Raw genomic sequence first — 15,600 nt, forward strand, 5'->3', positions numbered from 1 at the left:
AAAATCTTTAATGTAATCTTCAATGGCCATTCCAAATTAAAAATGTTTTTCATTGATTCCACAAGCTTGCTAAGCTCAGCAAGCTACTGTCTCTTACATTTTTGAATGGATTATATTTTTGCTGCCGCTGCCAGTCGACCAGCCTATTAGTCTGAAAGGTGGACGTTAAGTCCAGATTTATGTAACGGTGTGTGTGATGCAGTCTTTCTTGAGAGATATTGACTGTAGACACATAATAGGCACAAAATAACAAATGAGATGAAATGAATTTGGCCTTCGAACCATGACTGTATGAGGGAGGGAGAAGCTGCTTTTCGGTGTTTCTTTGAGAGTTTACCTGAGCGTGTCCCTCCAGGGGAACACACAGCGCTCTCTTTTAACACCACTGTCATCAGTTATTACCTTACCTTAATGCTTATTTGCTTTATTTTTCTTCAGTATTTAGGGTCCAGGTGGGTGGATGATGCAGTAGCTGTTGCCAGTGCCCAGATTTACATGTACTTATGAAAATGGAACAGCGCACACACACACACACCCTGTGCTTATTTACATGCTAATTAAAAGTTTTACGTGTCAGTATCTGCCAACGTTTTTTGTACATCACTTCAGCTAACAGGCAGTGTAAAACATTTTAGAAAAGCATTAAAAAAAACTCATGCAGTACAGTCCTTCAAGTGCATGCCGGGAAAGGGTTTCATTATGAAGAAATTCTATACACTTATACCAAGTTCCTGCAATAAATGCAAATGTAGTTCCCTTTTAGTTTAAGATCCCACTCATTCGGTAATAATTAGCTGTTGTACCATTATGAGAGCCACTTAAGCTGAATTTAAGCAGTAAGAGAAATAAAAGGTAGCTGTGTGCGCTCAGTAATAGTTGTTGGACTGTGTTGACTCAGATATGGCTTTGATGCCCTGAGATGCTCTCCGCCATTGATTTTTGTATGCGAAGCGGCGCACTGTGGCTCTGCGTTCGCCTTTCAGCTGCCCGGTGGCTCGGAGCTGTCGCAGACCTCGGCGCCGCAGCCCAGGCCATCGCTAAATTAGTCCCTAAAGGCCACCCGGCTGGCCCCGCTCGGCGTTGCTTGGAGACTGTTTCCCTGGCACCCGAGCAAATCCTCGGATAAATGCGGAGCCCGTATTGTCAGCACCGCGGCGGCCTTGATTAGGCTAACGGGTAGCGGTTAACCGCGCCGCTTGGGCCTCTGGGGTCTCAGCGTTGGGGTCTTGTGTCCATCCCTTGGCTCTTTAAGGTTCCGGAGCAAGGGAGGAGTCGCGGGTCCTTCTCATTCCTGGTAATAAGGAGAAGATGAAATTAGTGCGTGCAGCCTTTCGGCCGGACATCCGGGTCTTTAACTGGCGGTGCAGCGTACTGCCCTGATCCATACAGCTTGAAAAGCCTCGTTTTCCCAAACATCAGGTCCGTGTATCCTAGGGAATAACAGTGGACACCAAATGGTACATTTTCAGCGCATCTCGGCCACTTCTCCCAGCGGCCAAAATGACTGTAATCCAGCCTCTTCCCGATGCTCTGCTCCTCGGCTATTTCCTGTAGCTCCCCGTGTTGTGATAACCGCCCAGGACATGTCGTGACCGATCGTCACAGTTTGAGGCGTGTATGCCGATGCTTTCCCAAAGTTCTGTCCTCTATTATCACCTGGCAGCAGATTGGTGGAGGAACTGCGGGTTCTAGTCCCATAAGAGCTTTTGAGTTTAAGAGCGGCACAGTGGGTACCGCTAGTGCCTTGCAGCACGCTGTGGGCACTTTGCGTGTCCTCCCCATGTTTGTAGGGGTTGCTTCCAGGTACTCTGGTTTCCTCCCATGTGTTTAAGGTGAACTGGTGACACTAAATTGCCTTTAGTGTGTGTGAGTCAACGGGTCAGTGTGTAGCCACCTTGCGATGGGCTGCCTCGGCCCCTAAACTGCCAGGATAGAGTCTGAACCACCATGACCCTCCACTGGACAAGTGGTTTCTGAAGATGAAAGTATGAAATATCCAGATGTACAGGTACAAAACTGAAGTTTTTAAGCTGTTTGCAGTCAGAGGATCCACTTTGAATGAATAACAGGATCATCTTCAAATTGCTGTGATATTTCTGTAGGTCACGCACATCGGTTTCATCGGTTCCATAGCTCGGTTTCCATCTCATATGGAAGGGTGCTTAATCACCGGTGTGCGATGTCTCATACCAGTGAACTGGTTCTCGTACCCTGCAGAGGTTCGAACGCAGAAGTGGGCCGAATCGCAGCAGGCATGAACGTCCAGGCGGGATCTGTAGCGTCACGCGCAAAGCGGGAGAAGCGCATCTCCCAGGGCCGGCCAGACGGTATCTTCCGGATTACAGAGCTAAATTCTGTTTACACTGCCACTCCGGATCGCCATGTGACCCAACCCCCCCCCGGGCGATCCCGGCGAAAAGTCTCCGATAGCAAGTGTCTCGTCACGCCACCTCATTAGCGTGTTTTGTTATCGGCGAACACGGCGAGGATTAAACGGAATAATGCAAGTTAACCCAGATTCTCCCTCCCCGCTGTTTACGGCTGCTCCTTAAAGATAAAACTGATTAAAAAGATTCTGAAATTGAACCGTTCATCCGCTGCACGTTTTGTTTATCTCGGAAACAGAGGAAAAAATGTTTATCTTGAAAATAAAAGTTAATTTTGTTTCTCTTCTTTGCTGTGTGCAGTCAGCAGCATCTCCAGTGTTACTAGCAATGCATACGTTTTATTTTTTCCCTCCACGAAAGTGTGTACGAAACGGGGGGCTGAATGCAGGCCTGTGGGAGCTCCACACTTCACTCATGTGTTTGACAGTAATGAGAGCATGATTTTTGCACTCGTGCTTCAGTGCTGTAAACTAGCACCCTTAGCAGCATGGGGGAGCAGCACACGGGGGGTGGGCGAGCCTGTTGTGCCTTTTCCCAGCATGCTCTGATGACGTGCGTCGGGCCGCCGAGCTCCGGCTCAGCCGAAGAGGAGCGGTGATGGATTCAGACTTCGTTTGAAGGCTGCTGTGCTCACGTCTGCTCTCGGCTCATCTCCTGCCTTTGTGGGCGATGCGGGAAAGCAGCGATCAGGAGGTCGGTGCGAGTAAGTAATAATCTCTCCTGCAGGGGGCGTGTCACCCGATCACACAGCCGCAGTACTGCTCTACTGTATAACGGTGTTAATCCCCGCGAGGTACTTCCTTCAGGGCTCCAATACAGCGTAGTGTGTGTTTGATGGGTAACGCAAATACAGCAGAGACAAAGCAACGAGAAAATGTGCCCTTCAAGACTGCAGATGTCATTATTATTGTTATCATCTGGCCCTTTTCTCCAAGGTGACTTTAAAATTACACACATTGTTCTCCATCCATAAAAATTTCCAACATTCTTCATCACGTTATTGATCACCAAATTCAAGAATGCTGGAAACAAGCTGTAAACACTGTGGTATTGAATTAAGGTGGTTCCACACTCTTAATCCTACAAATGTCCGAATCTTCAAAAATCGCTAGTTTGAATGTTCATAATTCGAAAGGCCAAATGCTACACAAATGTACAGTGACATATGAGGGGTTGTTTTTTTTTCGTTCACCTGGTGCTTTTCTCCATGGTCGCTTGCCATGCTTTTAACATAATTTACTTCCCATGATTTACCCATTTATACAGCATGTGCTTTTCACCATATTAATTCAAAATTCTTTCCATGATGCCCCTGCTTCACTTTTTTAACCTCAGTCTATCTAATGTACTGTTTTTGATTTTTACTTTGTTTTGATGAAAGCATCTTGAAAAGGCTGAACAGTAACTGGTAACCAGAAGCTTGTTAAAGTGCAAACCTATGAACCATGTGCATCTCCACAGGGACAGGGTACTGACAAGTAAAGCGTGTAAACAGACCCATGCTTGTGCAAGAAAGGAGATTACTTAGTGGTCATTGCACAAATAAATATTGCTGTTTCCGTGCCAAGAAGCACGGTTTGCTAAGGATTGGGCTTCAGTCCCACTTTGCACTCTGGCCGGACCGTGAAACTGTTCAGGATTGCGCCAAATCCCGGTGAGCCCGTTTAGCATCTTTGCAGCGATTACAGCAGTCGCTGGGTCTCAGGAATCAGGCCAATAAATAACCCATGAGCACGAGGAGGCCTCCGTGTAGCTCCTTTCGCACCGGGCCTGAAGGAACGAGCCGGTGTGATCCCGACCAGAGTCTTCGCCCCTTTGGCGTCTCAGGAATCACACGGATCCCGGATCGCACTGCAAAGGAAAGCAGCAGGAAGTTCGTTCTCTCGGCCCCGTCATTAAAAACAATTTTTAATACGATAAATCCGAAAGGTCCCTGGAGAAATGAGCCCCCCCCCCCGTCTGGGACTCTGTACAAATCCTGACACAGTTCCAGCTGCCAATTTTCCGGATTCTTTGGCTCTCGGAAACGTTCGCTAATTTCTCAGATTTGCCAGGCGGTCCAGGCCATGCAATTAGAAATCCGTATCCAGGACGATGGGAGCCGAGATGAGGACCGCGGCCCTCACTGCTCTCCCCGGGAAGGTTAGCGCACAGTGGGTTAATTAGTGTTGTGTGTGTGTGTGTGTGTGTGTGCGCGCGCGCACCCTGCTCCGAGGGACCTGCTACGTTCTGCTGTGGTTACCATACAGTAATGCGGTAGAAACGCGGTATACTGCCAGTACTGAGGTCATGCTCAGTGTCTTTGGTGGAGCAGCTCGGTGACCCTGTGAAGGAGAAGCATCTGCAGTTGAGTCGCTGTCTGAGAGTATTGTGCTGCGGTGAATATGACTTGGTGATGAAATAACACAGTAGCGCTAAATAATAAAGAATTTTTAAAAATGCATCCGGAAATGTCTCTGAAAATGTGTAATTTCTCTTGAGATGATATCTGTTGATCACATTTAAAATGTTCAGTTTTAGACACAATATTCCTAAATATATATGGATAAACATAAGAAACAAAACTAATATGGCATCGCTCTATATATAAAGACTTTATGGTTGGCCTGTAGAATGTTATTAGTTGATGTATTGTGATACAGTGATATTAAAACTTATGCTAATGTGACATTTGCATCTCCATTTTATGAAAATGTCAGTAATTGTTTTCATATTCAGTCCCAGGCCCTGTGCAATTCCACATAGATTTTCTCATTTATGCTTCGTACTGCTATTACAGGACACAATTAACAGTTACTTAGATGTGTGTTTCACATAATGGGGCATTAATGTAAGAGATCCATGTCCTTCATTTTTGTTTATCCATCTGATATCAATAAGTAGCTGTCACATGAAGGCACTGAGACGAGGCAGCCTAGAGGATGGGTTTTTAATATATATGAAGGCTAAAGGTTTGCCACGAAGCCTATTTTTTTCCCTTTGTTCAAATGATTAATATGAGTTTTTGCCCAAAATTCATAACATTTTGCAGTTAGATGTCACGAAGATATATTGTGGCTTCAGAAGAGATTCAGTGTGTTGACAGCTGTTTTACTGTAAGCAGCTTTGGGCAAAGAAGTATTTTCATTAATTCATTTGTTATCAGTTGCCTCTAATTAATATCTGCTTATTACTAACAGGGCTTTACACAGGAAACGGAGGCGTGCGGCAGGATGCTCCCTGCATGGAGACGTTTCGATAGCTTAACTCACGGGTGTTTCGACAAATAAAATTCACAAGATTCACCGATGAACCTCGGTGCAGCAAGTGGTAGGGAACAAACTGGGTTTGCTTGAGACTTTCATGTCTGCAGCTTATGTCTCCTTCTATCAGTGTTATGCATAAATTGTGCTTTTGCTGAGATGTACGTTGCTTTGGACAAAAGCGTCTGCTAAATGAATAAATGTAAATGTAAGATCGCTGCCTGTGTCTGTCACTCTGGGAAGCATGTGGACACCATGCCACTACATCCCAGTTCCTGAATTGATGAAGTGAAAATTATCCTCTTGTATTAATGGGTAAATTACCAGAAGTAGCTTAATGGTGCACCATCAGCTGAAGTAATAGCAGTAGTATTGAGCTGAACGGGACATGAATTGAATATGGTGTGATCTTACTGTATATCTATCTTAATCGAGGGCTGTGATTGGCTGAAACAGTGATACAAACCATGCATTTGCATGACAACTCCAATGAATTCTTGCATATCTGGACATTGCTGTAAATTATTATAACGTGCTACATGATCATGCCTGTGTTATATTATAACATTTTGGCCCTGAGCCCTCGCTCTGTGTGTGTGTGTGTGTGTGTGTGTGTGTGGCTGGTTTTGTTATGACACAATTGCAGTATCTGCTTTGCAGTGAATGAAATACCTTCTGTGGAAGAAAAAAGGTACATAACCAGGCAAAGGTGCCACTGTGATGAATAATAATACTGTCGTATGAAAATAGGTACATATTTCAGTCATCCATTGCTGTGGGTTCTGGTGGTGCGGAACCATGGTACATGAGAGCTGAGAGTACTTACACCGGTGAAGTGTTAACACTTTGGTGTTCTGACTTACAGTAATTTTCCGAAGCCCCCGAGGCATCGTTGTCACTGGTACACAGTAGAGTGCTCGTCTCTTTGGCACAAGGGAATCCTGAAAGGAAATTTTATACGTATATATATATAAAATCAGTTTGTGTGTGTATATATGTTAATGAGAACAAATGTCCAGAGAGTGTGTTTCCTTTCATTTGTTTTTCAGAGCACTCATGGGTAGGGATGCAGTTTCCTCCATTTGTCAGGCTGAGATGCAATAGAGGCGTAAATGTTGCCGCTGACCCCGGTGCGACTGCAGCCTGACACGCAGCGCTCCGTCCGGGGGAGGATGCGGCACCATCGGATCCTACCTGGGCGTCACTGATGCTCCAGATCAAAGCGCTGCGAATCTCCGGATCGGGGGCCCCCACGGAATTTCCTCGAGCTCCCGGAAAAAAATGCACCGTTATCGGGGCTTTCACGTGTTTGCGGCCGGCTTCTGCTAAATTGGTGCCCGTGTAATGGATTCCCTTTCTTGTTCCAATGTGCCGTTTACAGGACGAATGTTTCGCTTTGGGCACCGTGGGAATGGAGCGGGGGGCAGCTTCCCTTGAACCACACAGCTTTGTGGGCTGGAGGGGCCAGTGAACGCTGTGTAACTGTTAGCTTTTTAATTAATGGAAGGACACAATATTATTGTCGCAATATTATTAATGTGCTGTAATGAAGGGGAAGAGACTGTAAGTGGGAGACCAACAGTGGAATCTATTGATTCATTTGTTCTTTTTCTGTGGGGGGGTTCAGTCTTTTTCTTCCTTCTCCATCCTCTTTCTGTGCTGTTATACTCGCGCTCATTTTCTTTCCTTCATGGAAGAGGAATTGCACATGAAGGACCCCCGTCAGTCCTTTGCCCTCACCCCCCGCTGTTTGTAAGATTACAACAGCTCGTTTAGCCCCTCCCCAGACATCCAGGGTGAGTGATTGTGATCTCAGCGGGGTGAGGACTTCAATCATACCCTCCCCGGTTCGGTCAAAACTCGCGCGCCATTATCCCCTCGAGCCAGGTCGCGGGGGGGCCGTGGGGGTCGCCGTGCCGCCTTCATATGCTGACTGGGGGGGCAGCGCATTTTCAATAAAGGGTAAAGGTGTTGGGAATCACTGCACAAAAACAGATGGACCTCGTTGTTGTGCTGCTACTGAACATGGTATTTTTTAGAGAATTAGAGAAAGCGCTACACAGCGAGTGGGGCAGTGGAATAAATCCACACTGTGTGAAGTGTGTGATTTTACCTCTGAATTTTACCCGTGTTTTGCATTCTTTCCTGCTTGTTGGTAAAGTTTTTACTGCATGTGTGTTTGAACTTTCATCAGATACCTCTGTCTAAAGTGATGCACAATTCTGCTGGTTCACATCCCTCCAGTAGCTCCTATGGAAGTTCAAATACTGTTTACATAAATAATCATAGCAGATGGTGTTGGACTCATCTATGTAGCTGTCAGGAGAGAAGTGGCTCTGAAGGAGATGAGCTTGAGATCCGTTTGGAACGTGGGAGAGATTCAGCAGCTCTGAGGGACACCAGGAATGAAATTTCAATGTTGTTGGATTTGACTGTTCTCAGACCGTTGCTGCTCTCCCTCTCACTCCTGTGTGTCTGTGTGTCTCCCAGCTGCACACGAAGCTGCGCTGCGACGATGACGCCCTGCTGGAGCACGTCGACCAGCTGCTGGCGGAGCTGGGTCCCGGGGAGGGGCCTGCGGGCTCTGATGAGGACGAGCCCCCCCTGGATAACATCGAGGACGACTTTGTGCAGAGCAGCGATGAAGAGGACGCCATGGAGCACTGAGCGAGCTTCTCCTTGTCGAGCGCCTTGTCATGTCCATCCGTTTCCTTAAGCCCCTCCCCTCCCCCGAAATACATAAATAAAAACAACAACACACCGGCAGCACGGCAGCCTGTTTTCTTTTATTGGCCAAATACATTTCAAGTATTACAGCGAAAGTGCAACTTTGAACATTGGATGATGAATGGTGTTTGAACTAATGGTCACAGCTCCACTGTCCAAACACCATTCAGGGCTGATGGATAGTACCGAGAGACAGTACACACTTCGCCCGAAAAGCGTGTGACAAATGGAGGCCGACACATCCAAGAGGAATCCTTTTAGGACATTACGGCGGCCTAAAAGTCACGCTTGCAATTATATCTCCCTCTCCAGCGCTCCCTTTACACTGGCGGGCGCTCAGAGGAAGTGAAGCTCATTACCGTCATTTGGTGACTAAGTCTTAATTGTTTAAGCAGCACAGAAAAAAACGATTTTAATACGAAAACGCAAGCGCGTCTTTGAGCAACGGCTCCTCTGTTAGCGTCGCAGCCCTTTTATGCTCCTCGGAAATACGAGGAGTCCGTCAATTAGAAATGGATTTCCGTATTTCTGCTGGAAACCAGCAGGGTTCAAGCGGTGGCACGTCCTGCTTTCACAGGGGCCCCGTGTGATTAAGGCACGCGATTAAAAGGCGTCCCAATGAGACAGCGGATTCGCACCGGGGGTCACGCACTCTTAGATCTGAGCGGGAAAATTATTGCCTGGCTGTTTGTACCTTGAGCCCCAGTGTGCTTCTTCAGGCAGTAAACTGATGGTTTTACCGTTACTCCACCTAATTAGCGCACACTGGATACGACTCGCGAATAAACAAGCTCTTCTGTCTGCTCCCTCCCTGTGTGTATTTCTCACTTCACCAGGCATCAGTTAGCGCTCGAGTGTCTTCATGTCACTTACGCAAATTTCATATACTGCGGCATCGTCGTTTTACATTCACTGTGATTTGCTCTTTCTATCGAGAAATAAAAATGGAGACAGCTCACCTCAGCTGTTTTTTTTTTTTTTATTTATTACATTTTTCCACTTTACTTTTGATCATGCTGCATCGCCCGTAATGTGTGCGTGCAAGTGAACAAATTTGTGGGCGGCGTGGTGACAGAGCAAGTGGTGGTGCGAGAGGACGTGGGTTCGACCTCCGCTCAGTCTGTGTGGAGTTTGCGTGTTCTCCCGTGTCTGAGTGGGTTTCCTCCCACACTCCAAAGACATGCTGTTCAGGTTCCCCCATAACGTGTGAGTGAAAGAGAGAGTGTCTGTGTTTCACTGATGTATGGATGAGTGATCCCGTGTAAGTAGTGTATCTAGCAGTGTAAGTCACCGCGGTGAATAAGGTGTGTGGGCTGATAATACTACATAGAATTCATCGGAAGTTGCTTTGGAGAAAAGTGTCTGCTAAATAAATAAATGTGGTGGACTGGGTGTAGCCTGTGTAGGTGTGCTCAGACTGCACTCTGTCTCACCCCCCATGTTTCCAGGATAGACTCTGAACCTCTGCCGCTCTGCAGTGGGAAACCTTTACTGATCATGAATTCATGGATAGATGAGAAACTGTTACTTTAAATAACCTCTCCATCATTTGTTTGAGCAAAATTTGATTTCTGTAGACAGTTGAGAGGAGTGCCAGGATTTGGGGCGTAGCACAAATAAAATGTAGAGTATCTGTTTCTGAGGAGACTGATGGGTTTGAATACCCGGGTTCCCCTGGTGCTTTGATGGGGAAGCGGCACACCTCTGCAAAGAGCACGCCGCACCGCTTCCCACATACCGCAGTGTAATTTAGAGAGCAAACAACAGGGCGGCCAGACAAATTGGCTCCAATGTACAGCATATAATGTACGAGGCTGCAAATAAAAGAAACATTTCATTGGTGAGACGCCTAGAAAAATTGTTTTCACATGAGTCACTTCATTTAGCTGTAAACAGAATTTGTGAACAGGAGTAGGTGGGTACATGCAATCAATGTGTAGATTGCATATTTTACAGAATATTTATAAAGAGATGTTTCCTATCCAAAGTGTGTATGTGGTGAAAGAGAAAATAAAGGAAAACAGCCTGCCCACAGTTATTATTTTTCAGCGAGGTTATGGAAAGCCGTGTAATTGCTTATGCCGAGGCCAACGCTCTTGCTGTTACTTATCACTGCTGAGGAAACAGTAAATTTTAGCGCAGCTGCAATGCAAAAATGTTTTGTATGAGAGTCATTCAGTGGTGTTTATAACGTCGACATATGCCTTATTGCTCATTTCTCGTGTTCCCGTGACATTTCCCCGTGCAATCCTGTACATGTCTACACCATAGGGCACCAGGTGGCGTAGGTGGGCACCGTGGCCCAGCGAGTAGCGCTGCTGTTTCGTAGTGCCTGGGTGGTGCGAGAGAAGGTGGGTTCGATCCGTGCTCTGTCTGCCTGGAGTTTCGATGTTTGTCCCGTGTCTGCATGGCTGTGCTCTGGTTTCCTCCCACCCTCCAAAGACATACTGTTCAGGTCCCCCATGGTGAATAAGGTGTGTGGACTGATAACGCTACATAGAGTTCATTGGACGTGACTTTGGAGAAAAATGTCGGATAAATAAATAAATGTAGTGCTGTTTGCTCACAGTCGTAGGACCTGTGTTAGATTCCACCTCCTGCTATAGTAACTTTGATCAAGGTACTTGCTCTTACTTGATACAGTAGAAATTACCCAGCTCTGCAAATGAGTAAATCACTGTAAACAGCTTAGTGTGGGACCACCTTCATTGAACCTTCTTCCGCAGTGTTTACAGCTTGTGTCTGGCGTTCCTGAGAGCTGGTGCTCAATAACATAATGAGGAAAGGAAAATATGCTTGTGGGGAAAATCAGTCAATCATAGTCTGGATGAAAAGATGGAGAGAGAGACAATGTATTTCATTTTCAGTTTAATTAGTTCCATTTTTGTGTTAATAATGTCAGTTAATGTTTGGAAGTATTGAATAGCTGTATCCAAGTTTTTAACAAAACCTTACCCATAAGTACTGTAAATCAAGCGCTGTCTCTATTATTAGCATTTTAATTTTGTAGATAATAATGTCTGAAAGTGACCGGAAGCTGACAAATGCATATTGGATGAAACTATTGATTAGGAGGTTGTGGAAATTATCAATTTTTTAAAATTAAAAGTTAATTAAAAAATAATTAGTCTTACAAAAAAAATGGGTAGAATTTGAGGCGTGAGGTTTTCCCACAACCTCACCAGTGAATAAACGGCAGGGTTTCTGTATAATTTCTATTGATTGTGGCTTAGTGGAAAAATTGACTTTGGATTTTTGAACAAATCAGATTATTAACAGACTTCTGGGCTCAGTTGTGGTCATTAGCAGTGGGGACACTATATATACTATGTACATATACCTTAGTACATGCTCTTACATTATAGTACAGTAACTTTTCATTTAATGGCAAGGCTGGTTTTTGAGTCTAAACCCTTGAACATGTGCTTTTATGGGCCAGTTTGCCAGGGAACTCTTCTAGGTTGTGGAAACCTTGGCATGTTCACTTCCTAATGAGTACTTTGTACCACTTGTCAGGTCATGTGTGATGTCTGAAGTTAACGTTTAAGTTGAGGAGGACGGCGAGGTCTGATGTCAGTCAGGAACTGTTGGTAATAATGAATGAACCGCAGATCGTGAGCACCTCGGTGCCAAAGAAGAGACGATGAAAAGGAACAGATCTCAGGGGCGATGCTTCATATCAAGGTGTGAGCTGCATGACCGAGATGAGCTCCAGATAAATATTGAATGACCACTTAAGACTTAAAGCACAATTTGATGTCCAAGTAGCCAACAAAGGAAAGTGGTGTGATGAGCAATGGAAGGTGTCCCAGTTGTTTCGGTTATTCGCCCGTCTATTTGAAACACATCTTTGGGAGGAAACTAAATCAAACATAGAAAGAACATGGAAAACACCACATAGATGGAGTGGGGACTGAACCCATGTCCATCCGTTCCTCTAGGTGCTGAAACACGAGTGCTGGCTGCTGCACCGCTGGTCACCAATACTTAAAAATAGCGTTAAGCGGAGTGTTGGACGCAGCGGTCGGACTGCGATGGATCTTCTCTGCCTGGGACTGTGGACCGACGCACTCCGGAGTGATTATCGGGAAGGTGTTCGAAAGAGGTTTGCGTGAACCCCCGCCTCAGCAGTTAGAGTCATCGACCCGGCGGTGCCACGGCCACGCGCATCACACCTGAAGACGTGGTCCCTGCCGTAGGTCTTGCGTTTGCAAGCCCCCCAGAAATGCCCCTTAGAAGCATTCCCGCCGAGTCTCACAAAGTGAGCCGAACCGCAGCCACGTCCTCCGTCTGTAAGTGAAAATCTTCTCATAGCAGTAGCTGTAGACTCAAAATTGAAAATAAACACCCTAAACTCAGCTCCCCCCCTTTGGTGAGTAAAGCTTCCTTCTAGGACATCTAAGGGGTGTTTCGAGAACCAGGAGTACGCATTTATGATTCATGAGCGATACAGACTTTGCAAAGTTTTTTGTGCCTGCCCGTGATGATACATCTCATTGGCGTAATTAACGGCTGCGACGGGTGGGCGGCCAACACACTTACTTTCTGTACTTCCCAAGGACGTGAACTTTGGATGTCGGATGGTATGGGCAGCGAGAGCCTGGATGGACGGCGAGCTGGCAGAACGTTCCTTGTTAGCAAGAGATGGAGTGTCGCCCGTCGCCCTGATTTAATAGGGCGCGCTCTGAAGGTGGTGTGTGGCCGAGTAGCGCTTAGTCATACAGACCCATTTGCAACGAGACATTATTTTATGTCCAAGTTTGAGAAAACGTGAAGGAGAGTGGAGGCTTCCTTCACAGAAGTCAAACCAGCAAGGTAGGTTGGTTATAATTGACTGAAGCTGTTACCATGGTTACAAATAGGGTTAGCTGTCTGGTCTGCGCGTGGGTGTGGAAGCCAGGTAGAATTTGACAAGGTGACGTTAGCGGTCCGTGTGAGCCGTACCATAGTAAGGTAGGATGGCAAAGTGAGCATCATGCCAGAGCGGCTGAGAGATGCCTGAGGACGTCCCATCCTGGAACGACCTTTCACCGTCTGTTATAAGAAGTATAAGGGATAGCTGGTGGCGTAGTGGTTACAGCTCCTGCGTTGGACCTTGAAGGTTGCAGGCTCAAATCCTACCTACAACTACAGTGCCCTTGGGAAAGGAACTTACCCTAAGTCACTCTAGTAAAATTACCCAGCTGCATAGGGTGGTAAATAGGTGTAAGTTGCTTTGAAGAAAAGCATTGGCTAAATGTAAACTGAAGCCCACTGTCATGGGGGACCATATTAATCACACCCAGGCCATACTTTCATTTATTTAGCTGCTCTTCTCTAAAGCAACTTACAGTCTGAGGTTACAATTATTTTCCCATGTATACACCTTGGTAATTTTTACTAGAGTAAAGGAGGGTAAGTACCTTACTCAACAGCACTACAGCCACAAGTGGGGATCAAACCTGCAACCTTTGGATCAAAAGGTAGTAGCTCTAACCACTGTGCTACCAGCTGTCATTTACACCATGCTTGTGTGCTGTTGCAACAACCTCATCAAACACACCACACCGTTTTAAAAGTAAAGGGACCCCTGTCTAGATGCTAGTTGTGCCTCTGAACACATTTTCTCTCTTTGGATATCGTCATCGTGTCGATTTCTCCAGCGCCTCACGTTCCCCCGTGCTGGGAGGTGGAGGGTGACTGTTGCAGAGCGGGCACTCGAACCCACGCAGCCTCCTCTGTGATGCCCACATTGGGCTGTGAAGTGCATGTCATGTTAGTGTAGCAGTGACACGGGGCAATGTAGCACAAGTGCAGTTAACCTTTGCGTCTCAGCGCTGGGTGGCGACGCTCCTCTCTCTCCGGTTAATTACTCAGACCTCTTTCCGGCCCTTTACACCATTTTTTCTGAACTTTTCCCTCTGGTCTCACTGCTGCGCGCAGTGTTTTTCTGCACCATCTTGTACGGAACTCTTGTTCACTGGATTCATCGGCCCTGAGAATCACGAACAGGGGAAGGTGTCGTGTAAATGTGGCGACTTTGAAACGGTGACGGTCAGCAAGGCTTACAGAAATCACTTTTACAGTTTTTATTCACCACTTTTAATTATCTTTTCCCTCAGCTGACACTCTTCTCCAAAGCATTTACATTTATTTATCTGACACTTTTGTCCAAAGCAACTTCCAGTGAACTCTATGTAGTGTTATGAGCCCACACATCTTATTCACCACAGTGACTTACGCTGCTAGATACACTACTTACACTGGGTCACTCATCCATGCATCAGTGGAACTCACACACTATGGGGGAACTTGAACAGCGTGTCTTTGGACCATGGGAGGAAACCAGAGCACCCGGAGGAAACCCACACAGACACAGGGAGAACATGCAAACATGGACTGAACGGGGATCAAACCCATATCCTCTCGCACCACCCAGGCACCGTGAGACAGCAGCGCTACTCTGTGTCACCAGGCAGTTTACAATACTAAGTTACTTAGACGCATTCACTGTACATAACTACTTAATTTTTACTGTAACAATTAGGCTAAGTACCTTGATCAAGGGAACTGTAGCAGGAGATGGGATTCAAACCCACACTCTTTGTGTGCTAGGTGATGCTCTAACCACTATGCCATCTGCTGCCCTGTTTCCTTTTTGAATGAGTGCCATTCATGAGAAGCCTAATTAATAATACATGTTGGAAGTCACTAACACTGATTTACAGAAGGAACTGAAAATAAAACTGAAGTTTATTAGTTCCTAATTAATAAAAATGAAAGCCTGTTGCAACCATGGTGATACTTATTTCCTTTAATATGTTATCAAAACAGCATAACTGATCAATGCTTTCAAGCTGCCTGGATAAGCTGAATATAAATATGAATAAATTTAGATTTTTCAGCATGGAACGGTTTTGTTTATTATCCAGTGCACACAATTGTTTTCTCCATGTCTTTGTAAATCTGTGTACTATTTCTGTCTGCTAGAGGAACTTCTTCCCTCCAATGTAACAAAGTAACTGGAAATTCTGAAATCTAAAGGGGTCTTAGAATGGAGCCCTGTGGTACTCCGCTATGGGCCACATCCCAGCAGGGTTGTGTCTCTCATACAATATGATTTGGTGTCCACGTACATATCCTAAATACTTCTTGCTTACAGTCTGAATATTTAATGGCACCAGAGGCCAAACGCAGGGAAAAATGGATTTTCACGTAAATAGTTTCCCTCTGTAATACGTTTTGTCTCAATGGTTAGAATCGTA

General features: G+C 45.8%; 1 protein-coding gene across 1 annotated transcript in view; it reads left to right on the forward strand.

Moving 5' to 3' along the window:
- Nucleotides 1-8,423, forward strand: part of LOC108940655 (probable assembly chaperone of rpl4) — a 97,290-nt gene extending 88,867 nt beyond the window's left edge. The window contains exon 12 of the mRNA XM_029259984.1: nucleotides 8,120-8,423. Coding sequence (XP_029115817.1) covers nucleotides 8,120-8,296 — 177 coding nt within the window. The 3' untranslated portion in view covers nucleotides 8,297-8,423. The remainder of the gene's footprint in view (nucleotides 1-8,119) is intronic.
- The last annotated feature ends 7,177 nt before the right edge of the window (nucleotides 8,424-15,600 follow it).

Source organism: Scleropages formosus, chromosome 18 (genome assembly GCF_900964775.1).
Source record: "Scleropages formosus chromosome 18, fSclFor1.1, whole genome shotgun sequence".
NCBI classification, from domain to species: domain Eukaryota; kingdom Metazoa; phylum Chordata; class Actinopteri; order Osteoglossiformes; family Osteoglossidae; genus Scleropages; species Scleropages formosus.